Source organism: Cervus elaphus, chromosome 19 (assembly GCF_910594005.1).
Source record: "Cervus elaphus chromosome 19, mCerEla1.1, whole genome shotgun sequence".
Lineage (NCBI taxonomy): Eukaryota > Metazoa > Chordata > Mammalia > Artiodactyla > Cervidae > Cervus > Cervus elaphus.
Genome location: NC_057833.1, coordinates 82328827 through 82354783, shown reverse-complemented (window position 1 = coordinate 82354783; position 25957 = coordinate 82328827). Strand labels below are relative to the sequence as shown.

The following is a 25957-nucleotide window of genomic DNA, read 5'->3' as shown; positions in this document are numbered from 1 at the left end:
GCTCAGCAACAAATGACACCTGGTTTCTTATTTTACCTTTTTTAAAAAACTAGGTTTGTTATGTAATTCATCATGTTTACTTCATTTTTTACCTTCTATGATTAAGAGTTGTAAAGTACTGAAATATTTTAAAGCATTTTGAAATTCTTTTCACTCCTTTTTCCAGTGGAATTTTTGAGAATAATTTTTATTATAAGTTAAAATAGCTGTATAAATAAAAGATAGCTATCAGTTTACTTAAATTCCATTAGGACTGCTTTATAAAAAGTACTTGCGCTGTTTTTCTTGTGGTTTGACTCTCCATTGGCCCAAGAGTGCCTGATGGTAGGCACTTTGCTGAATGCCTCACGGCTCTCACTCTGCAGGCCCACTCGGCAAGATGGAGAATTGTACTAGTTCTTGTCTCAACTCCCCCTGGAACCCATCTTTCCTTTATACCTTTCCTTTATACACCTGCTTCTGCTCCCATCCACTCTTTTTATACATCCCAGACCTTCCTCTTTATCATCCTTCCCTTTATAAACTGGGCAAAATGAAGAGCAGCCATCTGTTCTCGGAAACATTTTTGTGCAGCTTGTTATTTCTCCTGGAGGGCTTTTAAATAAAGAATAAATGCTTTGACCTCATCCAGCAAACTTGCTGTGCTTGAGTCAGATTCCTTTAACTCTGCTCAGTGAATTTCAGTCATGAGGAAAGGAGTAGAAAAATAATTTTGAAAGTTAAAGAGATTGGACAGCTCTCCACATATCTCTGAAGTCATAGTAGGTTCACTTAGACCTGAGTGCACACCTGTTCATCATTTTTTCCACTTTTATTGAGAAATAATTGACATATCACTGTATAAGTTTAAAACATACAGCATGATGGTTTGATTTATATATATTGCGAAATGATTACTGCAGTAGGTTCAGCTAACATTATCTTCTTATATAGATATAGTAAAAGGGAAAGAAAGAATAAAGAAAAAGTTTCCTCCTTGTGATGAAAGCTCTTAGGATTTACTCTCTTAACCACTTCCCTGTACATTCTACAGCAGTTTTAGCTGTAGTCATCAGGTTGTATATTACCTCCCTAGTACTTATAATGAGAAGTCTGTACCTTTTGATCACCTCCCTCCAACCCTCCTGCGGCAGTCATTTTAGGATGTGTGGGACGTGGTGTGAAAAGAAGCTCTGTCTTGCTCCCCTGGTAGGAAATATCCAATGATCCAGGAAAAACAGAGTTTTAGAATCAGATGAAGACTTGAATTTTTCCTTCATGTGCTTGCTGTTGTTCTTGGCAGATAACCTTATCACTTACCTCTGCATGGATTACCTCCCCTGTGAAGTGGAACTAATCATCGTTGCCACTCCCAGGCTGTAATACAAGCAGAAGCCATACAGAGAGGTTACCACATACATGTTTACAGATCTAGTCTTCATTTTCCTGGCTCCTCAGGGTCAGTGCTTTCCCTCTTAGTAGCTCCTCACAGCAGAAGGCGGGCCCATAGCTTTCACTTGTGCACTGTTGGGCCAAAATTGTGTGACTGTGGTTTTAATAGATATATACTCAATTGAAACAATTTAGGAAATACAGAAAAGCAAGGTAGGAATGATCTAAAGTCTCACAACTCAGACAACAACTCTTGGCACATTTCTGTGCAGAGTTTTATTATTTATCTACTATATTTGTAATTATCCTGCAAACATGTGAGTTTTGTATCTTGCTTTCCTGTAAAGGAAGCTTTTACTCCCATTCTCATAGCATCTCTTTGTGACTATTTGTTTTGTATACTAGCCTATTATTTGGCTGTACTTTCTTACTTTTGGACAATCATGTTGTTTGCAACTTTTTACTAATAATCCTGCATTAACTATCCTTGTTCATATAGCTTTATGTTAAATAATGTTTCCTTATTAATATGCTTAGAGACAATTTTCTAAGTTAAGGAGGAGAAGTTTTTTTAAGGTTGTCATTTGGTATTATTTTTCAGATATTTATTAAATGCTTATTTCTGTGACACAGAATACAAAGTATTGGGTATTTTAAAAAGTTCACTTTGGTTTTTGCCATCTAGGAATTTTCAGCTTATTGGGGGAAATGAGGTATTAATAATTATGTAAAAATATAACTTTGGGAAAATTATTTCCAGGTATCAATGGAAGAGATGTCACTAGGCATAGGATGTATGTATTTATGTCTGCCCTGGAGATTTTAAAAGGAACAAGTTTTTTTTTTTAATTACATGCTTGGCTTTTTGCATATCACAGCAACTTTGTATGGTTGGGGGTGCCCCTATGTTAGAGGTGTGGAAACTAAGGCCAAGAAAGATGGTCACACAGACAGTAAATGGTAAATTTAGGATTTAGTAATCTCATGTGAACTGCTAAGAATTCTTTGGCTTTGTGAGATAGTTTCAGGCTCTTGATTATCATATTCTTTTCTGTAGACTGCATTGGGGCCTTTTTTTTTTTTTAAGTGTTGATAATGAACCAAGTAAGCTATTATCATATGCTCATGATCAAGTAATTTTTTTGGTCTCTCTGATTACCCTTTAGAGTAACGATTTAGTGTGGCTAGAGTAGTATCTTAGAAGAATCTAGTCCACAGGAAACAGCTTTTGAGTTTTTTCCCTATCAAGAAAGTGGATACATGGGAAGCATTAAAGTCTATTCTAAAAGAGCTTTATAATTTTACATTTTAAATGGTTATATGTTTTTAAATAAGTTTGAGATTTTCTTGTTTTCTTTTAGGTTATCTTTATTTTACTACTTTTAATTAAAAACAGCCCCCTGAAGTTTCAGATTTCACTTGTCTTCTCCTGATTTCTTATTATTTTATAGAAATCTTCTTCCTATTACCAATGTGTGTATAGAAGAAGGAGAAAAGCCCATGGTGATATTGCCTTACATGAATTGGGGGAATCTTAAATTGTTTTTACGACAGTGCAAATTAGTAGAGGCCAATAATCCGCAGGTGAGAAAAATTTGCCCAAATACCAATTATTTGCCAGTAGCTTCTAAATAATATCTTTGAAAGTAAATGTTAACATTCTTGAATACAAACTGTTTAGAAGTCTGCAAAAAGAAACTCACACTGAACCAGAAGGTGTTGCTAACCTGTTGATTTAGAGGAAGATGGTTTGTGATTCCTGTCTTGAGGCTGGTGTTGAAGGTTTTCCCTGTGTAACTATTGTGTGTTATTCATAACCACCTCAGACCCTCTGTAGCACCATTTCAGTCATTTTCCTGGTAATTCTTTGAAGGTACTTGTACTAGATCTTCCTTCTAGAAATGAAAATAGACCTTACAGAGGTCGTACTCCCCCCACCCCCCCCCAAACTGGTGATAGCCGGAGGTATACATTGTGGGGAATAATTTGATAACCAGGATTTCCAACAAGTTGTTGGAGGCTGTGCCCATCAGCATCATCTGGGGAAAAATTTCATTCCTTAACCTACAATATGGGCACACTGGCTTGAGAGAGCACATCAGAGTTAGCTGTAAACTTGTATTAGTTTGAAAATGGTCCCTAGGGGATAACCTCCTATAAAATAACGAGTTATTGAATTATAAACATTAGAAATATTACCTGGAGAATTCAGCATTCATTGATCAGATGTTTATTGAGCCACTATTGTATATTCTAGATGTTGGGGTGATATACCTAACAGATGAGAGATAGTAAACTAAATGGTCAACAATGATAAGGACTATAGTAGATATAAGAAGCTATGGGAACATATTCTTAGTCAAGAAGTAAGTAGCTTTTTAAAGCTCAGTGTGCAGGTATAAAGAAAGTATTTGGGGATGGAGTAAGACGTGGGATAAAATAAACAACGACCATCAGTGTTTTTGTGCTAACCACAAGCATTGTCCTTTTCTGTTACCTCAGGCAATTTCTCAACAAGACCTGGTCCACATGGCTATTCAGATTGCCTGTGGAATGAGCTATCTGGCCAGAAGGGAAGTCATCCACAAAGACCTGGCTGCTAGGAACTGCGTGTAGGTGCCATGACTTGTCACTGTGGTTTGATGTTTAGTGCTCCCTGGATTTGGGATTCTTTCGAGGAGTCACAGTGGGAATTGTGTTGTATTTAAGAGTGACTGTGCTCCTTATTTTTTCAATATGCTGATCGTATTTGATGTTCATGTCTTTACTTTTCAGCATTGATGACACACTTCAAGTTAAGATCACAGACAATGCCCTCTCTAGAGATTTGTTCCCCATGGACTATCATTGTTTGGGAGACAATGAAAACAGGCCGGTTCGGTGGATGGCTCTTGAAAGTCTGGTTAATAATGAGTTCTCCAGCGCTAGTGACGTGGTAAGTGCTAAGACGCCCACATAGCAACAAAATGTAGAAGAGGCTCCAAACATTTTTAGAGTGTTTTCCAATTTTTTTGATCCAGTATCTGTTCCCCCCAATTTTTTATTCAGAAAGCAAGTGTAGTTAGCTCCCTGTCAGCTGATTTGTGGAGCCGAGCTGTGACCCAAACCATGGACCATCACTGTGTGTAACCTCATTCCATCCTCACAATACCCTGTGAGAGAGAGGTAGACACCATCCCAGTTTTAAAGGTAATGATATTGAAGATAGGCTATTTAAGTCTCAGAGTGACCAAATGGCCGTCATATAGTAAAGATTTATTGTTTTCTTTTTGTCAAATGACCTCTTCCAAGTTTTATGGCCTGTATAATTTATAATTCCCCAGATGTCACTCTTTTCCCTTTTGTCAGTGTCTAGGTGGTTCTGCTCATTCAAGGAGATCATATAGTGGGATCCTTTAAACTTAACAATGTATAGTTTCAGAAGCCACTTTTATCGGTGTGTATTTTGCAGATATTTTAATTGTTTTTAATTTCTGTCACGGTTTAGTTTGATTTGGAAAATTATTTTTCTGTCTCTTGCTTACTGCGCTGTATTATTATAGCTGAATATTTAGAGATCAGGTAAAACTTCTGCTTCCAAGTCCCCTGTATCAACCAGGATCTGTTAGTGTTGCATGTAAAATTTTGTAGGGTAATTTGCTTCAAAGTTTCAGCTGTAAAAATCAGACTTACCATATCACTGTATCCTGGGTCTCAGCGATTTATTTTATTTATAATATAGGGTTACCCTTTTACTAAGTTTGTGTCATTTAAGGACTTCTCATTTAATACACACTTTTTTTCAGTGTACTAGTGTCCTGTGACTGCTGTTGTTAACCATTGGTGGTAAAACAGCAGAGATTTATTCTCTCACAATTGAATTCCGGAAGTCACATGTTTGAAATCAGGGCGTAGGCAGGACCATGCTCCGTCCAGAGCCCCTAAGGGAGAAACTTTCCTTGCCTCTTCCAGCTTCTGGTGGCTGTTGGCATTCCTTGGCTTGTGGATGCATCTCTCTGCTCCATGTTCATATCATCGTATCCTCCACGTGCTTGTCTCTCAAAACTCCCTCTACCTCTCTTACAGTGATATGTATGATGGCATTTCGGACTCACCTCAAAATCTAGAAGTTACTACTGTCAAGGTCCTTAATTTAATCACATCTTTTGTCATATAAGGTGATATTTATAGGTTTCAGGGATCACAATGTGGACATATCTTTGTTGCCACCATTCAATTCACCCCTCAGTAATTGAAGTTATTTAATATTTCCTTGTTGAAAAGCAGATATTCCAGTTTAAAACCTTTGAAATGAGAATGATTTATTTGGGGAGAAACCCTCTCTTGTTACTATAATCTTTTACTTAAAATTTGTTTTTTCTTTTTCAGAAGTTAGGTTGGCTATTAGACATATTGTGCTTTTCTGCAAACCAAGTGTCTTGATAAAATGTACTTACTTGATGTGAATGAACAATTTACATGTGTACTTTTTAAAGGTTTTTTTTTTCCCCCTGTAAATGAAGGTCTTTCATTATGCATGTCTAAAAATGCTTTTTTAACTTAAAGGCAGCTAGTCTCTGGGAAAAAAAAGCAAAACAACTTATCTGACACTTGTCAGATAGGCAGAGTAAATCTGGGTAATGGGTACTTCCCTGGTTGTCCAGTGGCTAAGACTCTGTGCTCCCAATGCAAGGGCCCAGTTTCGATCCCTGGTCAGGGAACTAGATCCCACATGGCGAAACTAACAGTTCGCAGTCTACAACTCAAGATCCCACATGATACAACTAAGACCCAGTGCAGCCAAATACACAAAAATAAATATTAAAAAAAATACAGATGATGATAAGAAGGATGTTTTCTGCTTCATGGAGCAGCTGCAAAGGTAAATAGTGGATAGAAACTAGCTTCATGTTGCCACAGTCTTTCCCAGCCAGAGGCATGGGTTCTGCTGGAGAAGGGATGGAAGTGGGAGAAATAAATGCTGATTCTTAGATACGGAGCCCTGAGGGTTCAGTTTGTATGCAGTGGGGAACTAGGTCTAGTCTGTTCTTCCAGAGCTGTGATAATAAAACTTCTCTAACATTAATGTCACAAAGTTAAAATTCCAAGTAAAGCAGTACAGATACAGAAAGCAGCTTACATAATTCCATAGTTACGTAAAGATAGCCTGGACTTCTTTGCAGGGAAGGAGGGGTCGCTTGTTTGTTTTTTATGTTTATATTTCTCAAATGATATTTTAAGAAAGGAAGGCAGGATTTAGGCCAGCACACAGCTGCTGTATTGAATGACAGTAAGGACCAGTTATACTCAAGTGCTTGTTTTTCAGGTTGCCAAACCTATGTTAAGAAGTTCTGAATAGTAGATGAAATACCAGTTTCTACACTAAGCAAAACTGTTTTCATGGGGGTGAAAATTGAGTTTAACTTTGGTATTAGAACATAATTCTAAAACGTAATATCAGTTGAATTAGAGCTGTATGGTTTTCAAGTTCACCCCTGTAGTAGGAAAGCCTACATATGAACACTTTTGAATGCAGAAAAGTAAAAGAAACTTTCCTTACATTTTCTTTGAAAATATCATTCCATAGTTGATTTAAAAGATCAATTCATTCATCTCTTTCAGATGTTAATATTCTTTTCAATGGTTTATTTTAAAATTTTATGATTTTATTTCTCATTGAAATATAGCATAGTTGCCTTAGCAGAAATGAGGTGGCAGTCATGGTGAACTCAAAACTAGTCTAACAGGCAGGAAACCCAAAGATATTTCTGAGATTATAATCATCAGGAATGCCATGTAACTTAAAGAGATTGGGGATTGTTTGATTATTCTCTTAGAAAAATTTTCAGAGGGGTATACATGATGGTACTGTTGTGCTCGCACAGTGAAAAACCGCCAAATACGCATATTTAACTTAATGTATCTGCTTATTTCTGTGTTTAAGTATTCCATTGTATATTTAAGCCGTATTAGGAAATTTTTTTAAGGAGATATTTTTAGTAACACATTGCATATTTCACAGGAACTTCAGAGTAAAAATTAGATGATACACTTCAACTAATGAGGTTTCAGTTAATAATACATTTCTAAGCAATATGATCTACAGTACACTGTGCTGTATTAGCTGGCAAAGTCCATGTAGACCATACGTTGCTTAGTTAAGCAAATATTTAAAAATCATACTTAGGATCAGTTATTCTTACTGTTAACAATATTTTACAAATTTTATAAGAGTTCATATATAAGAACTTGCCTTCTGTCAGTATGCAGTCATATCAAATACTCTGTTACTTGATCACTTGATGGCTTTATTTTTAAAAATCACCGCAGTCTTACTGGTAAGAAGCTTAACAGGAAAATTACTTTAAAATCATCTCTACTTTTAGTGTGTCTTAGCATAAACTTGAAATATCTGTGTGACCCAAGTTCTTCGGAGCAGTATTTAGAATATGATAGTGAGCATACCCATTGATTTACAATTAACATGGTCAGATCTTAAAAGGTTCAGATTTTTCTTCTTTAGATTCTTATAATGTCATTTCTTTTAAGATAGACATATTTTTCCCTTTAATATCTTTTTCTTGGATAATTGAGATTGAAAGGAATGGGAATACCTTTCTATTTCCTATGACTCTAATGGGACTATTTAGTGTAAAAATCCAGCCTTTCAGTTTTGTGAGATTGAATATTTTTTGAATTCTTATATTAAAGCACACGTGTTAAATTGCTTTTTAACTGGTATTGAAAATGTATAATCATGTATTCTGATCCCACTTTTCCTTTATGGATGGAGTTGGTTTTTTTTTTTTAATTTTGAAATTTTTAATTTTATATTGGCATATAGCCGTTTAATAATGTTGTGATAGTTTCAGGTGGACAGCAAAAGTACTCAGCCATACATATACATGTGTCCCTTCTCCTGGAGTTGGGATTTTAGAAAACGACATTTAGCAGTCCTCTTTTGGGCTGTAAAACTTGATTCAGAGTCAAATACAAAATAAGTAATGTAACCCCATTCCCACCAAAATATCTATGCATATAAAATACCTATTTTAGCTATTAATGTAACATCTAACAAATGATATTACTGCCTTGGAAGGGACATTTTCTCTGCCCTTTAAAAGACCCTTAATATTTTTGCATTCCTTTATATTTAAAAGTTCTCCTTGGAAATACATTAATGTTTTCCATCTTAAAAATAATACATTGCATTTCTGGCTTGTGTTTTAACAGTTTTTCCTGGAAGGATTCAATATTTCACTATGTCGAGATTCTTAAAATGTTAATAAAAGCTTTTAACTGTTGAACGTAGGAAATATGCACAATTAGATTTGACTAGTTATAAATCTCTAATATTATTCTAAGATATGATGTCATCCTAACCATTCTTAAGAATTTCTGGATATTGTTTTTATTCTGTTTTCATCAGATGTGGTACTGCCATAGTTTTTTTTGTTTGGTGACTTTCTTTTCCTTTATTTGAAAACAGATTTCTTGATTTATATCTTCTTTGAATTATTTAGCTAATTATAGTAGCTAACATAATTCTGCTAAGAGACTACCTTATATTAAGAGACAAATGCAATCAGGAATGCACAATTAAGAGTTTTTCATGGTAGTTTTCTTGTCATTGTGGTATTACATAGTGTTTAGAAAGTATTTTCTTGGGAAAAACAAATCAAGGAAATGATTTCCATGCTAGTCTTATCAGTGTGGTTTGTGGCAATGAGGAGATCCTTTAAGGTATTTGAACAGTTTTTTAGGGTGTAGGGCATATGAAAAGTGGGCTTCCCTGGTGGCCCAGATGGTAAAGAATCTGCCTGCAATACAAGAGACCCGACTTTGATCCCTGGGTTGGGAAGATCCTCTGGAGAAGGGAATGGCAACCACTCCAGTATTCTTGCCAGGAAAATCCCATAGCCAGAGGAGCCTGGCAGACGACAGTCCATGGGGTTGCAAAGAGTCAGACACGACTGAGTGACAACACTTTCACTTTTTACACATGAAAATGTATTCTTTGACATTTTTTTTGTGGACATAAGAGATTATTTCTAGAAGAAGGAGAGAAATCTGTAAGTTATCCAGATATTCTGTTTGGTGCAGAGTGCTTCTTACTACTATTTGCCCAGTGCCATGGAAAGTCACTGCCAAAATCCTGAACAGACTCAAGCAGGAGAAAGTCATGTTGGTAATATACCCAGGAAGAGTGGTCTTTTGAACTGCTGTGATACTGTGGTATCAGAGAGAGAGCTATAGTTTTCAGAGAAGGCTTATTATTTTTAAAAGAACAGAATATGTTCCATGTTATGCTACTCCTTTGTTATTAATTTTCAAATAATACTTAGTCCCATGACTTATTTTGTTTCCATTATAGTTGACATTTTATACATCAACAATCTTACAGACATTTTTTTTTTTTCATTTATTTTTATTAGTTGGAGGCTAATTACTTCACAGCATTGCAGTGGGTTTTGTCATACATTGACATGAATCAGCCATGGAGTTACACGTATTCCCCATCCTGATCCCCCCTCCCACCTCCCTCTCCACCCGATTCCTCTGGGTCTTCCCAGTGCACCAGGCCCGAGCACTTGTTTCATGCATCCAACCTGGGCTGGTGATCTGTTTCACTATAGATAATATACATGCTGTTCTCTCGAAACATCCCATCCTCGCCTTCTCCCACAGAGTCCAAAAGTCTGTTCTGTACATCTGTGTCTCTTTTTCTGTTTTGCATATAGGGTTATTGTTACCATCTTTCTAAATTCCATATATATGCGTTAGTATACTGTATTGGTCTTTATCTTTCTGGCTTACTTCACTCTGTATAATGGGCTCCAGTTTCATCCATCTTATTAGAATTGATTCAAATGAATTCTTTTTAATGGCTGAGTAATATTCCATGGTGTATATGTACCACAGCTTCCTTATCCATTCGTCTGTTGATGGGCATCTAGGTTGCTTCCATGTCCTGGCTATTATAAACATGTCCTGCTGCGATGAACATTGGGGTGCACGTGTCTCTTTCAGATCTGGTTTCCTCAGTGTGTATGCCCAGAAGTGGGATTGCTAGGTCATATGGCAGTTCTATTTCCAGTTTTTTAAGGAATCTCCACACTGTTCTCCATAGTGGCTGTACTAGTTTGCATTCCCACCAACAGGGTAAGAGTGTTCCCTCTTCTCCACACCCTCTCCAGCATTTATTGCTTGTAGACTTTTGGATAGCAGCCATCCTGACTGGCGTGTAATGGTACCTCATTGTGGTTTTGATTTGCATTTCTCTGATAATGAGTGATGTTGAGCATCTTCTCATGTGTTTGTTAGCCATCTGTATGTCTTCTTTGGAGAAACGTCTGTTTAGTTCTTTGGCCCATTTTTTGATTGGGTCATTTATTTTTCTGGAATTGAGCTGCAGGAGTTGCTTGTATATTTTTGAGATTAATCCTTTGTCTGTTGCTTCATTTGCTATTATATTCTTCCAATCTGACAGCTGTCTTTTCACCTTACTTATAGTATCCTTTGTTGTGCAAAAGCTTTTAAATTTAATTAGGTCCCATTTGTTTATTTTTGCTTTTATTTCCAATATTCTGGGAGGTGGGTCATAGAGGATCCTGCTGTGATTTATGTTGGAGAGTGTTTTGCCTATGTCCTCCTCTAGGAGTTTTATAGTTTCTGGTCTTACATTTAGATCTTTAATCCATTTTGAGTTTATTTTTGTGTATGGTGTTAGAAAGTGTTCTAGTTTCATTCTTTTACAAGTGGTTGACCAGTTTTCCCAGCACCACTTGTTAAAGAGGTTGTCTTTTTTCCATTGTATATCCTTGCCTCCGTTGTCAAAGATAAGGTGTCCATAGGTTCGTGGATTTATCTCTGGGCTTTCTATTCTCTTCCATTGATCTATATTTCTGTCTTTGTGCCAGTACCATACTGTCTTGATGACTGTGGCTTTGTAGTAGAGTCTGAAGTCAGGCAGGTTGATTCCTCCAGTTCCATTCTTCTTTCTCAAGATTACTTTGGCTATTCGAGGTTTTTTGTATTTCCATACAAATTGTGAAATTATTTGTTCTAGTTCTGTGAAAAATACCATTGGTAGCTTGATAGGTATTGCATTGAATCTATAGATTGCTTTGGGTAGAATAGCCATTTTGACAATATTGATTCTTCCAATCCATGAACATGGTATGTTTCTCCATCTGTTTGTGTCCTCTTTGATTTCTTTCATCAGTGTTTTATAGTTTTCTATGTATAGGTCTTTTGTTTCTTTAGGTAGATATACTCCTAAGTATTTTATTCTTTTTGTTGCAATGGTGAATGGTATTGTTTCCTTAATTTCTCTTTCTGTTTTCTCATTGTTAGTGTATAGGAATGCAAGGGATTTCTGTGTGTTAATTTTATATCCTGCGACTTTACTATATTCATTGATTAGCTCTAGTAATTTTCTGGTAGAGTCTTTAGGGTTTTCTATGTAGAGGATCATGTCATCTGCAAACAGTGAGAGTTTCACTTCTTCTTTTCCTATCTGGATTCCTTTTACTTCTTTTTCTGCTCTGATTGCTGTGGCCAAAACTTCCAAAACTATGTTGAATAATAGTGGTGAGGGTGGGCACCCTTGTCTTGTTCCTGATTTCAGGGGAAATGCTTTCAATTTTTCACCATTGAGGGTGATGCTTGCTGTGGATTTGTCATATATAGCTTTTATTATGTTGAGGTATGTTCCTTCTATTCCTGCTTTCTGGAGAGTTTTAATCATAAATGGGTGTTGAATTTTGTCAAAGGCTTTTTCTCTGCATCTGTTGAGATAATCATATGGTTTTTATCTTTCAATTTGTTAATGTGGTGTATTACATTGATTGATTTGCAGATATTAAAGAATCCTTGCATTCCTTGGATAAAGCCCACTTGGTCATGGTGTATGATTTTTTAATATGTTGTTGGATTCTGTTTGCTAGAATTTTGTTAAGGATTTTTGCATCTATGTTCATCAGTGATATTGGCCTGTAGTTTTCTTTTTTTGTGGCATCTTTGTCTGGTTTTGGAATTAGGGTGATGGTGGCCTCATAGAATAAGTTTGGAAGTTTACCTTCTTCTGCAATTTTCTGGAAGAGTTTGAGTAAGTAGGTGTTAGCTCTTCTCTAAATTTTTGGTAGAATTCAGCTGTGAAGCCATCTGGTCCTGGGCTTTTGTTTGCTGGAAGATTTTTTATTACAGTTTCGATTTCCTTGCTTGTGATGGGTCTGTCAAGATCTTCTATTTCTTCCTGGTTCGGTTTTGGAAAGTTATACTTTTCTAAGAATTTGTCCATTTCATCCAAGTTGTCCATTTTATTGGCATAGAGCTGCTGGTAGTAGTCTCTTATGATCCTTTGTATTTCAGTGTTGTCTGTTGTGATCTCTCCATTTTCATTTCTAATTTTGTTAATTTGGTTCTTCTCTCTGTTTCTTAATGAGTCTTGCTAATGGTTTGTCAATTTTGTTTATTTTTTCAAAAAACCAGCTTTTAGCTTTGTTGATTCTTGCTATGGTCTCTTTAGTTTCTTTTGCATTTATTTCTGCCCTAATTTTTAAGATTTCTTTCCTTCTACTAACCCTGGGGTTCTTCATTTCTTCCTTCTCTGTTGCTTTAGTACACCTAAAGTTAGGTTATTTATTTGACTTTTATCTTGTTTCTTGAGGTAAGCCTGTAATGCTATGAACCTTCCCCTTAGCACTGCTTTTACAGTGTCCCATAGGTTTTGGGTTGTTGTGTTTTCATTTTCATTCATTTCTATGCATATTTTGATTTCTTTTTTGATTTCTTCTATGATTTGTTGGTTCTTCAGAAGCATGTTATTTAGCCTCCATATGTTTGAATTTGTAACAATTTTTTTCCTGTAATTGAGATCTAATCTTACTGCACTGTGGTCAGAAAAGATGACTGGGATGATTTCAATTTTTTTGAATTTACCAAGACTAGATTTATGGCCCAGGATGTGATCTATTCTGGAGAAGGTTCCGTGTGCACTTGAGAAAAAGGTGAAGTTGATTGTTTTGGGGTGAAATGTCCTATAGATATCAATTAGGTCTAGCTGGTCCATTGTGTCATTTAAGGTTTGTGTTTCCTTGTTAATTTTCTGTTTAGTTGATCTATCCATAGTTGTGAGTGGGGTATTAAAGTCTCCCACTATTATTGTGTTACTGTTAATTTCCTCTTTCATACTCGTTAGTGTTTGCCGTACATATTGCGGTGCTCCTATGTTGGGTGCATATATATTTATAATTGTTATATCTTCTTCTTGGATTGATCCTTTGATCATTATGTAGTGTCCTTCTTTGTCTCTTTTCACATCCTTTATTTGAAGTCTATTTTATCTGATATGAGTATTGCGACTCCTGCTTTCTTTTGGTCTCCGTTTGCGTGAAATATTTTTTTCCAGCCCTTCACTTTTAGTCTGTATGTGTCTCTTGTTTTGAGGTGGGTCTCTTGTAGACAACATATATAGGGGTCTTGTTTTTGTATCCATTCAGCCAATCTTTGTCTTTTGGTTGGGGCATTCAACCCATTTACATTTAAGGTAATTATTGATAGGTGTGGTCCCGATGCCATTTACTTTGTTGTTTTGGGTTCATGTTTATATAACCTTTCTGCATTTCCTATCTAGAGAAGATCCTTTAGCATTTGTTGAAGAGCTGGTTTGGTGGTGCTGAATTCTCTCAGCTTTTGCTTGTCTGTAAAGTTTTTGAATTCTCCTTCATATCTGAATGAGATCCTTGCTGGGTACAGTAATCTAGGTTGTAGGCTATTCTCTTTCATTACTTTAAGTATGTCCTGCCATTCCCTCCTGGCCTGGAGGGTTTCTATTGATAGATCAGCTGTTATCCTTATGGGAATCCCTTTGTGTGTTATTTGTTGTTTTTCCCTTGCTGCTTTTAATATTTGTTCTTTGTGTTTGATCTTTGTTAATTTGATTAATATGTGTCTTGGGGTGTTTCGCCTTGGGTTTATCCTGTTTGGGACTCTCTGGGTTTCTTGGACTTGGGTGGCTATTTCCTTCCCCATTTTAGGGAAGTTTTCAGCTATTATCTCCTCGAGTATTTTCTCATGGCCTTTCTTTTTGTCTTCTTCTTCTGGGACTCCTATGATTCGAATGTTGGGGCGTTTCACATTGTCCCAGAGGTCCCTGAGGTTGTCCTCATTTCTTTTGATCCTTTTTTCTTTTTTCCTCTCTGCTTCATTTATTTCCACCATTTTATCTTCTACCTCACTTATCCTATCTTCTGCCTCCGTTATTCTACTCTTGGTTCCCTCCAGAGTGTTTTTGATCTCATTTATTGCATTATTCATTTTTACTTGACTCTTTTTTATTTCTTCTAGGTCTTAATTAAACATTTCTTGCATCTTTTCAATCTTTGTCTCCAGGCTATTTATCTGTAACTCCATTTTGTTTTCAAGATTTTGGATCATTTTTATTATCATTATTCTAATTTCTTTTTCAGGTAGATTCCCTATCTCCTCCTCTTTTGTTTGACTTGGTGGGCATTTTTCATGTTCCTTTACCTGTTGGGTATTTCTCTGCCTTTTCATCTTGTTTAGATTGCTGTGTCTGGAGTGGGCTTTCTGTATTCTGGAGGTCTGTGGTTTCTTTTTATTGTGGAGATTTTACCCAGTGGGTGGGGTTGGACGATTGGCTTGTCAAAGTTTCCTGGTTAGGGAAGCTTGCATCGGTGTTTTGGTGCGTGGAACTAGATTTCTTCTCTCTGGAGTGCAATGGAGGGCCCAGTAATGAGTTTTGAGATGGGTCTATGTGTTAGGTGTGACCTTGGGCAGCCTGTATGTTGACGTTCAGGGCTATGTTCCTGCATTGCTGGAGAATTTGCTTGGTATGTCTTGCTCTAAAACTTATTGGCTCTTGGGTCGTGGTTGGTTTCAGTGTAGGAATGGAGGCTTTTGGACGGTCTCTTATTACTTAATGTTCCAAGTAGTCAGGAGTTCTCTGGTGTTCTCAGGTTTTGGGCTTAAGTCTCCTGCCTCTGGATTTCAGTTTTATTCTTCCAGTAGTCTCAAGACTTCTCCAACTATACAGCACTGATAATAAAACTTCTAGGTTAATGGTGAAAAGATTCTCCCCCGTTAGGAACACCCAGAGAGGTTCACAGAGTTACAGGAAAGAGAGGAGAGGGAGGAGGGAGATAGAGATGAGCAGGAGAAAAAGGGGGACTCAAGAGGAGAGAGACAGATCTACGCAGTTGTCTGTTCCCAGAGTGTTTCCGTAGCTCAGACACCCACAAAGATTCACAGAATTGGATTGGGAAGGTAAGGGGAAAGGAGGAAATAGAGGTGTTCTGAGGTAGAAAATGGAGAGTCAAGATTGGGAGAGAGTAATCAACACACTCCTGAATAAAAATGGGAACTGAATATTGGATTCTTAAATGTCCACAATTTATATCGTATACTGAAAAACAAAGATTAAAAATCTAGAGTAGAGGTTAGACTCTTAAAAATACAATATTAAAGACAAAAACCAAAACAAAAAAATTCTAGAAATATATATGAAGTTCGGTTTAAAAATAGGGCTTCTCTTTTTTTTTTGCAAGGTTATAGTGTAATGAAAATGAAAAGTAAGGAGTAGTAGAGGAGTAATAGAGGACTTTAAAAGGTAATAAGAGAAAAAGTAAAATAGAAAAAAGAAGAGAAAAAGGAAAAAAAAACAAGAAAAAAAATTTTCCTAATTAAAAAATGATAAAAATCTATGAAAATGAAAGTTAAGGAGTAATGGGGGAGTAATAGGGAATTTTAAAAGAAAATAAAAGAGAAAAAAGAAAAAAAAATTTTTTTTTTCTTACTTAAAAAAAAAAAAAGTAAAAATATATCTAGGAATTTCTCTGGAGCTGTTGCAGTCAGTGTGGGTTCGGTTCAGTTTCAGATAGCTCCTTGTTCCAGCTTACACTTCTCGATATCTAGAGGCCCCTTCCGGTGTAGTCGGTGTTATCTACAGGGATTATAATCTGTTGCACCGGTCCCTTCTGAAGCAGTTCCCTTTGTTTATTTGGCTTCTGTTTGCCGGTCTCTTCAGTGCCCAATTTCCGCCCTGACACAGGCGGGCGGAGGTGGACTCTTATTCAGGTAGCTAGTTCCGTCACGCTGCGGGGAGGGGCAGGTGCTGCTTTCCCCTAGGCTGCTCAGGCTTCCGGCTGCTCTATATGGAGCGTGCCCTGCGCTATGCGCAGTTCCAGCCCTCGGGTGTTCCACAAAAGCGCGGACTCGGCCGCGCCTGCGTTTTGTGCCTTCCCCGTCCGAGAGCCTCAGGCAGCCAGGAGCTTCACCGGCGCACTCTCCCTGGGTGCGGCGCACCTTCTCCCCTCCGCGGTCCCAGTCTCAGTGTCCGCGCGCGCCAGTCGGGTGCGTGCGCCTTCTCCCCTCGGCGTCCCCAGCCCCAGTCCCCGCCCACGCCGGTCAGGTGCCTGCGCCCTGTGTCTCGCTGCGACCCTCTCGGCGGATGTCGACCATCCAGAATCTCAGGAGGTCTTTGATTGGAAACTGGGGGCCTGTTTGCAGTGTGGTAGGGGATGGGGTCCTTGAGGCCGAGCCTGCCCCTTTCCCCTCCCCCCTGCCTCCTTCCTCCGGTGGGGCTGGGCCGGTCCGCAGCCTGGGAGCTCTTCTGTGGACTTGCTGGGTCCCTTTGCTCTGCGAACGGCCGGCAGTGTGTTAGGGCTGGTTAATTTTCTCTCTCTCTCTCTCTCTCTCTCTCTTGCTATCCCACAGTTTTAAGTTGGTAACTCACAAAAGCTCCCTCCGATTGTCCTCAGGGCCCTCAGGCCGGGTCCTTACCCTAAGCAATGCCGCCCGCTCCTCTCCGTCCGCCTTCCACTTGCTGGTGGCGGATGCGGGCGTCTGGGGTACTTTTCTGCTGGGAGTTGCTTTTAGGCACGTAATCTGTGGGTTTTATTTATTGTTCCCCTCCCAGTCAGGTTGCCCTCCGAGATTCAAAAGCTTCCCCCAGACCCGCCAGTGCGAGGGTTTCCTGGTGTTTGGAAACTTCCTCTATTAAGACTCCCTTCCCAGGACGGATCTCCGTCCTTAGCTCTTTTGTCTCTCTTTTTATCTTTTATATTTTGTCCTCCCTCCTTTCGAAGACAATGGGCTGCTTTTCTGGGCGCCCTTACAGACATTTTTTATTTATCTTTGGTTGCACTGGATCTTTGTTGCTTTTTACAGGTTTTGTTTAGTTGCAGTGAGCAGGGGCTGTTCTCTAGTCATACCATGGAAGCTTCTCGTTGAGGTGGCTTGTCTTGTTGCAGAGCACAGGCTCTCCGATGCATAGTCTTGAACAGTTGCAGCACACGGGCTCAGTAGTTGTGGCTCATGAGCTTAGTTGCTCTGTGGCATGTGAAATCTTTCCAAACCAGAGATGGAACCTGTGTCCTCTGCATTGGCAGGTGGATTCTTAACCACTGTATCACCAGGGAAATCCTGGACTTAGTATTTAAATATTAAACTTATATTAAGATGAATTGGTTAAAAGCTGTTAGGAAAAAGCTGGAGAAATGAAAATATCATTGAGACATTAGGAAATAAAGATTTAAAGTTTAATATTAACATTAGGAAAATATTGTTTAGTTTTATGAAATAGTCCTAATATTTCCTGACAATGAGGAATAAGTGGATTTACTATGGAAACAGTTAACATAGTTTCAGAGTGACCAGTTCTTGTCTTGTGATCATGTAGTTGCCCTCAGTACATTTTCTGTATTTGGCTCTCCTTGAGAATAGATGTGATTTAGGTCATACCTGAATGGTCTAGTGGTTTTCCCCAGTTGCTTCAATTTTAGTCTGAATTTGGCAATAAGGAGTTCATGATCTGAGCCACAGTCAGCTCCCAGTCTTATTTTTGCTGACTGTATAGAGCTTCTCCATCTTTGGCTGAAAAGAATATAATCAGTCTGATTTCGGTGTTGGCCATCTGGTGATGTCCATTTGTAGAGTCTTCTCTTGTGTTTTTGGAAGAGGGTGTTTGCTATGACCAGTGTGTTCTCTTGGCAAAACTCTATTAGCCTTTGCCCTGCTTCATTCTGTACTCCAAGGCAGAATTTGCCTGTTACTCAAGGTGTTTCCTGACTTCCTACTTTTGCATTCCAGTCCCCTGTAATGAAAAGGACATCTTTTTTGGGTGTTAGTTCTAAAAGGTCTTGTAGGTCTTCATAGAACCATTCAACTTCAGCTTCTTAAGTGTTACTGGTTGGGGCATAGACTTGGATTACCATGATATTGAATGGTTTGCCTTGGAAACGAACAGAGATCATTCTGTGGTTTTTGAGATTGCATCCAAGTACTGCATTTCCGACTCTTGTTGACTCTAATGGCTACTTCATTTCTTCTAAGGGATTCCTGCCCACCATAATAGATATAATGGTATCTGAGTTAAATTCATCCATTCCAGTCCATTTTAGCTTGCTGATTCCTAGAATGTCCACGTTTACTCTTGTCATCTCCTGTTTGACCACTTCCAATTTGCCTTGATTCATGGACCTAACATTCCAGGTTCCTATGCAATATTGCTCTTTACAGCATTGGGCCTTGCTTCTATAACCAGTCACGTCCACAATTGGGTGTTGTTTTTGCTTTGGCACCATCCCTTCATTCTTTCTTAAGTTATTTCTCCACTGATCCATTCAGTGGATTTCTCCACTAAATCCATTAAGTTATTTCTACACTAAACCATTCAGGTATGACCTAAATCAAATCCCTTATGATTATACAGTGGAAGTGACAAATAGATTTAAGGGACTAGAGCTGATAGACAGAGTACCTGATGAACTATGGACAGAGGTTTGTGACATTGTACAGTAGACAGGGATCAAAACCATCCCCAGAAAAAGAAATGCAAAAAAGCAAAATGGCTGTCTGAGGAGGCCTTACAAATAGCTGTGAAAAGAAGAGAAGTGAAAAGCAAGGGAGAAAAGGAAAGATATACCCATTTGAATGCAGAGTTCCTAAGAGGAGCAAGGAGAGATAAGAAAGCCTATCTCAGCGATCAATGCAAAGAAATAGAGGAAAACAATAGAATGGGAAAGCCTAGAGATCTTCTCAAGAAAATTAGAGATACCAAGGGAATATTTCATGCAAAGATGGGCTTAATAAAGGACAGAAATGGTATGGACCTAACAGAAGCAGAAGGTATTAAGAGGAGGTGGCAAGAATACACAGAAGAACTGTACAAAAAAGATCTTCATGACCCAGTTTATCATGATGGTGTGATCACTCACCTAGAGCCAGACATCCTGGAATGTGAAGTCAAGTGGGCCTTAGGAAGCATCACTATGAACAAAGCTAGTGGAGGTGATGGAATTCCAGTTGAGCTATTTCAAATCCTACAAGATGATGCTGTGAAAGTGCTGCACTCAATATGTCAGCAAATTTGGAAAACTCAGCAGTGGCCACAGGACTGGAAAAGGTCAGTTTTCATTCCAATCTCAAAGAAAGGAAATGCCGAAGAATGCTCAAACTACCACACTGTTAACACTTATCTCACACACTAGTAAAGTAATGCTCAAAATTCTCCCAAGCCAGGCTTCAACAATACATGAACCGTGAACTTCCAGATGAACAAAGCTGGTTTTAGAAAAGGCAGAGGAACCAGAGATCAAATTGCCAACATCTGCTGGATCATCGAAAAAGCAAGAGAGTTCCAGAGAAACATCTATTTCTGCTTTATTGACTATGCCAAAGCCTTTGACTGTGTGGATCACAATTAACTGTGGAAAATTCTGAAAGAGATGGGAATACTGGACCACCTGACCTGCCTCTTGAAAAACCTGTGTGCAGGTCAGGAAGCAACAGTTAGAACTGTACATGGAACAACAGACTGGTTCCAAATAGGAAAAGGAGTACGTCAAGGCTGTATATTGTCACCCTGCTTATTTAACTTATATGTGGAGTACATCATGAGAAATGCTGGGCTGGATGAAGCACAAGCTGGAATCAAGATTGCCAGGACAAATACCAATAACCTCAGATATGCAGATGACACCACCCTTATGGCAGAAAGTGAAGAGGAACTAAAGAGCCTCTTGATGAAAGTGAAAAAGTTGGCTTAAAGCTCAACATTCAGAAAACTGTGATCATGGCATATGGACCCATCACCTCATGGCAAATAGATGGGGAAACAGTGGAAACAGTGGTTGACTTTATTTTTCTGGGCTCCAAAATCACTGCAGATGGTGACTGCAGCCATGAAATTAAAAGACGCTCACTCCTTGGAAGGAAAGTTATGACTAACCTAGACAGCATATTAAAAAGCAGAGATATTTTTTGCCGACAAAGGTCCGCGTAGTCAAGGATATGATTTTTCCAGTGGTCATGTATGGATGTGAGAGTTGGACTGTGAAGAAAGCTGAGCACCGAAGAATTGATGCTTTTGAACTGTGGTGTTGGATAAGACTCTTGAGAGTCCCTTGGACTGCAAGGAGATCCAACCAGTCCATCCTAATGGAGATCAGTCCTGGGTGTTCATTGGAGGGTTTGTTGTTGAAGCTGAAACTCCAATACTTTGGCCACCTGATGCGGAGAGCTGACTCATTTGAAAAGACCCTGATGCTGGGAAAGATTGAGGGCAGAAGGAAAAGGAGACGACAGGATGAGATGGATGGATGGCATCACCAACTCGATGGACATGGGTTTGGGTGGACTTCGGGAGTTGGTGATGGACAGGGAGGCCTGGCATGCTGCGGTTCATGGGGTCACAAGGAGTCGGACATGACTGAGCAACTGAACTGAACTGAGAATAGGTACTTTCCTTAAGAGATCTTGTGAACGTCTCTTTCCTTTCCTGCCTTTTCCTTATCATTCTATTTAATATTCCCTTCAAATGGCCCCATTGTTCTGATGGAGCAATGTCAAAGCATCTGATACCATGGAGGAAAATACAGTATGTAGCAGATATATGTGATGGCTTGGCAGGCATCCAATATTAGATCTGAGGACAGATTTATGGTAGAATTGGTCTCTTTTCAGTCATGTATGACTCTCTGTGCCCAAAGATTGCTGATTTTGAAGTTGAGTTAACAACATGTACTAAATTTGTTACCTGTTGCAGTAGTGTGTATTTTTTGTCATTGCATTTTATATACAGTCATTGTACACTTGGGGACTTTTTTTTTAACTGTAGTAGAATAATATTGCCACAATATAAAATATTGTGGTAGTTTACACTGAAGAGTTATTAAGACCCCTTTAAAGCTCACTTGTATAAATTTATTAATCAGATCCCTGCCTCTGTCCTTTGCCTCTCTCTGTTCAACATGCCACCACTGTGCCTCCAGTAAAGCTTTTTTATTTTTTGTTTTCTTTTAACAGTGATGGATGTGATTTACTGGTAAACTGATTACTAATAAAAGTAAGTTTTATACTAACTTCCTTACAATTCAAGTAGGTCACAGAATGAAGAAAGCAAAGCAAAGCACATCCCCAGTCCTTAACCCTTAAGTGTTACATTTCCTTCCAGCTTACCTGACAATACAAATATATGAATATGTATGACTGTGTATGGAGCTATACCATTAAATTTACTTGAGTGGCATTATTTTTTTTCCTACTTAAATGTTTACTTATTTAATTAGAAAAAATTAAAGAACCATCAGTTTGAAATTACAGCAGTTAACACAAAGGGCAACAAACTAAAAAAAAAAAATCAAATGGCTAAAAATAACTCAGTTATAAAAGTACAATTTACAGTATCATTTATCTCAGTAAAAGAAACAAAACCACTAAATGTCTTTCCTTCTAGATAAGACTTTTCTCTGCAGAAAGGAAAAAAAGGCAACTAATAATTTGCAATTATAATCAAATATAACTATTATTTACCCCAGCAGCATCTAAAATACAAGAGCCACACAGCACAAAAATCTCCTTTTAGAAAATTATTGTATTAGTTAAGCTGTTTATTCTTGCTATGAAGTTAGTTTCATTTGTGTAGGCCACAAAAGTTTAATTGGCACATTTTATTAAGAATAAGACAAAGTAAGTCATTGTTCTTTTTAAAAATTACGGGATCATCCATTTTCAAATAACAATCCCAGATACTTTGTTCATTAAATCAGTGTTCTACCATAAGCAGTCAAGCTTTTTGTATGATCACTAAGTATTCACCTGAAGTTTATCAATGCTGTGTAAATTGTTAACTTCTTTTGAAGATTTGTGTACATTTTATAATATGATACAGTTTTGTACTGAAGAATTTTTTTAAAAAGATAACCTACAGTACCATATAGTTAATTTGCCTCACAGAACTTAGAGATACAGTATAAACATTTAAGAACCACAGCAGAGTCCACTGTGGTTCAAACTTGAATGGAGGTTTTCTTGAAACTAGTACAGAGGTTACTGGCTCAAGACCATATTCCAGAGGGACATCAGCACAGGATTCTGTTGTAAGACTCTACTTCTTTAAAGAAGAGCACACTTGGTTATGTTGTTGTTATTGAGTCACTAAGTCATGTCCAGCTCTTCTGTGACCCTTTGGACTGTTTCCCACCAGGCTCCTCTGTCCATGGGATTTCCCAGTCAAGAATACTGGAGTGGGTTATTGTTTCCTTGTCCAACAGATCTCCCCAACCTGGGAAGTGAAAGTGCATCTCCTGCAATGGCAGGTGGATTCCTTACCACTGAGCCACCAGGGAAGCTCTACACTTGGTTATCCATGGCTTTTAGCCTTGAGCTACAGTTATGCTACAAGTCCTTCCCACCCTCCCAATCGAAGTTAGTCATGTGGAGATGTGTACATTTTCTGAGCACTGTTCAGACAGTCCTTGGTTTTTAGCTCTAATGGAGATCTCAAAAGCGCTCAAAAGTCCATGTGCTTACATTCAGACCAGGATTAACTTTATGAATGCAACTTTCCTTCATTAGTGACAGGCCACAGGTTCCAAAGTGTACATGCAAAGCATCTAAATGACTATCTGGCCACTTGACAAATCCTCCTATGAGTCAATCTTGAGTTGATGAGATGTAATTTTTGTTTACCTCAGTTACTATATTGGAAATTTACAGTTGCTCCCACCCAAAAGAAATAATAGGTATCTTTTGGCTTATTAGGTCTTTCATGATAACCATTTTGCTGTCTCATTATACACCACCTCTTCATCCTGTTCAGTGCTATTTCTGGAAAAGCTTCTTCTAGTTTACCCATCAGGCACAGTGATGCAATGCCACAAAAAGTTGACCCTCCATGAGATTTAAGTCCGGCTCCCTGTGTGAACTCATTGCATAGGACATACTTCCAGTATAGTTGATGGCGTTTTTCATATCCATGCCAGACCAGTTGTTGAGTATATGGCAAATGCAAGAAGCACAGTTAAGTTCAGTCACTCAGTTGTATCCGTTACTTCGTGACCCCATGGACTACAGCACACCAGGCCTCCCTGTCCATCACCATCTCCTGGAGTTTGCTCAAACTCATGTCCATCAAGTCAGTGGTGCCATCCAGCCATCTCATCCTCTGTTGTCTCCTTCTTCTCCTGCCTTCAATCTTTCCCAGCATCAGAGTCTTTTCTGGTGAGTCAGTTTTTCGTATCAGGTTGCCAAAGTAATGGGGCTTTAGCTTCACCATCAGTTCTTCCAATGAATGTTAAGGTTTGATTTCTTTTAGGATTGACTGGTTTGATCTCCTTGCAGTCCAAGAGACTTGCAAGAGCCTTCTCCAACATCGCAGTCCAAAAGCATCAATGCTTTGGTACTCAACTTTCTTTATAGTCCAACTCTCAGATCTGTATATAACTACTGGAAAACCCATATCTTTGACTATACAGACCTTTGTCAGCAAAGAAATGTCTCTGCTCTTCAATATACTGTCTAGGTTTGTCATACCTTTTCTTCCAAAGAGCAAGTGTCTTTTAATTTCATGGCTGCAGTCACCATCTGCAGTGATTTTGGAGCCCAAGAAAATAAAGTGTGTCACTGTTTCCATTGTTTCCCCATCTATTTGCCATGAAGTGATGGGACCAGGTGGCATGATTTTAGTTTTTTGAATGTTGAGTTTTAAGCCAGGTTTTTCACTCTCCTTTTTCACTTTCATCAGAAGCTTTTTAGTTCCTCTTCACTTTCTGCCATTAGCATGACATCATCTGCATATCTGAGGTTATTGATATTTCTTCCAGCAATCTTGATTACAGCTATTGCTTCATTCAGCCTGGCATTTCACATGGTGTACTCTGCATATAAGTTAAATAAGCAGGATGACAGTATTCAGCCTTGATGTACTCCTTTTACAATTTTGAACCAGTCCATTGTTCTATGTCTGGTTCTAACTGTTGCTTCTTGACCTGCATACAGATTTCTCAGGAGGCAGGTAAGGTGGTATGGTATTCCCTTCGCTTTAATAATTTTCCACAGTTTGTGGTGATCCACACAGTCAAAGGCTTTGGTGTAGTCAATGAAGCAGATGTAGATGGTTTTTCTGGAACTCTCTTGCTTTTTCTGTGATCCAGTAGATGTTGGCAATTTGATATCTGGTTCCTCTGCCTTTTCTAAATCCAGCTTGAACACCTGGAATTTCTCAGTTCACATATTGTTGAAGCCTGGGTATACAAATTACATGACATTTTTACTGCCTTCAGGTATGCACAAAAACTTTCATCTTTTAGCTGAAGGGTTCTCTAACCTGTGAAGCAAGCATCGTTATTTACTTGGCTTAAGTCAATCTCCAAGAATAACTAGGAATGAAAGGTCAATGTAGGTCATTGCCATGTGGCCACTATCACAAGGGTGAACTGTTCAAGGATTCTCTGGTGGATTGAATGAATACCCAGGTGTGAAGAGCCTCAGAAACCACAGTGATTTAGATTTGATCTGTCTTCTGTGGGGAATACCTGCAGGGAGTAAATCCAGTCGGTTATGTCATCGCTGTTCGCCGCATCCGAGGAGGCCGGCATTTTGAACATGGACAGCGCACAAGTGCCGCAGCCACTTGCTCTGCCCAGCCCTGCACCTGACCACGTGAGGCGAGGACAGCCAGTCTGCTGGGGTGGAGACAGTGCCAGGTCGGGGGCTGCCCGGCCCCACAGCGCCTTTCCCCAGGACCAGCCTATGTCGCACACTCAGTGACTTACCTCCTGCAGGCAGCCCTGGAAGAACTGCACGTGTTGATCCCACAGGAGATCCAGCCGCTCATCCTCCGTGGCTGCCATGCTGCCAGTCAAGCTTTTTAAAAGTAACATAATTCTACAGATACATGTTTCAGCTGTGGTTAGTTGGAAAGGGGTTGAAAATATGTGTCTGAAAAATTATACTTGGTAGAATATTATAGCTTCAAAAATTGGATATTCAAAAAGGGGTATATATTAATAAAACCTAAACCTTGAATATAGCATAGTGTAAGTTTTGGAAATTTGTGAAAATTGTTTAGTTAATGTCGGTGAAAATTGAGTTAACTCAGGCCTCCACTCGAGGAATGTTACTTCATGATATTTTGATCTTCAGAGTGAATTCTTAAAGGAACTGGTAAAGAGAGATCCAAACTCCTTCCCCGTGGTTTTCAGAACTTCCTGTCCCTTATCTTCCTGTTTTATCTATTGTTGTTCAGTCCCCCAGTTGTGTCCCACTCTTTGTAACCCCATGGACTGCAGCACACCAGGCTTCC

General features: G+C 38.6%; 1 protein-coding gene and 1 pseudogene across 2 annotated transcripts in view; one reads left to right on the top strand and one right to left on the bottom strand.

Moving 5' to 3' along the window:
* Nucleotides 1-25957, top strand: part of RYK (receptor like tyrosine kinase) — a 115825-nt gene that overhangs the window by 69982 nt on the left and 19886 nt on the right. For both annotated transcript variants that reach the window (XM_043873945.1, XM_043873944.1), the window contains exons 11-13: nt 2823-2955; nt 3874-3983; nt 4147-4306. In XM_043873945.1, the coding sequence (XP_043729880.1) occupies nt 2823-2955; nt 3874-3983; nt 4147-4306 (403 nt within the window). The remainder of the gene's footprint in view (nt 1-2822; nt 2956-3873; nt 3984-4146; nt 4307-25957) is intronic.
* LOC122675835 lies at nt 23085-25505 on the bottom strand (annotated as a pseudogene).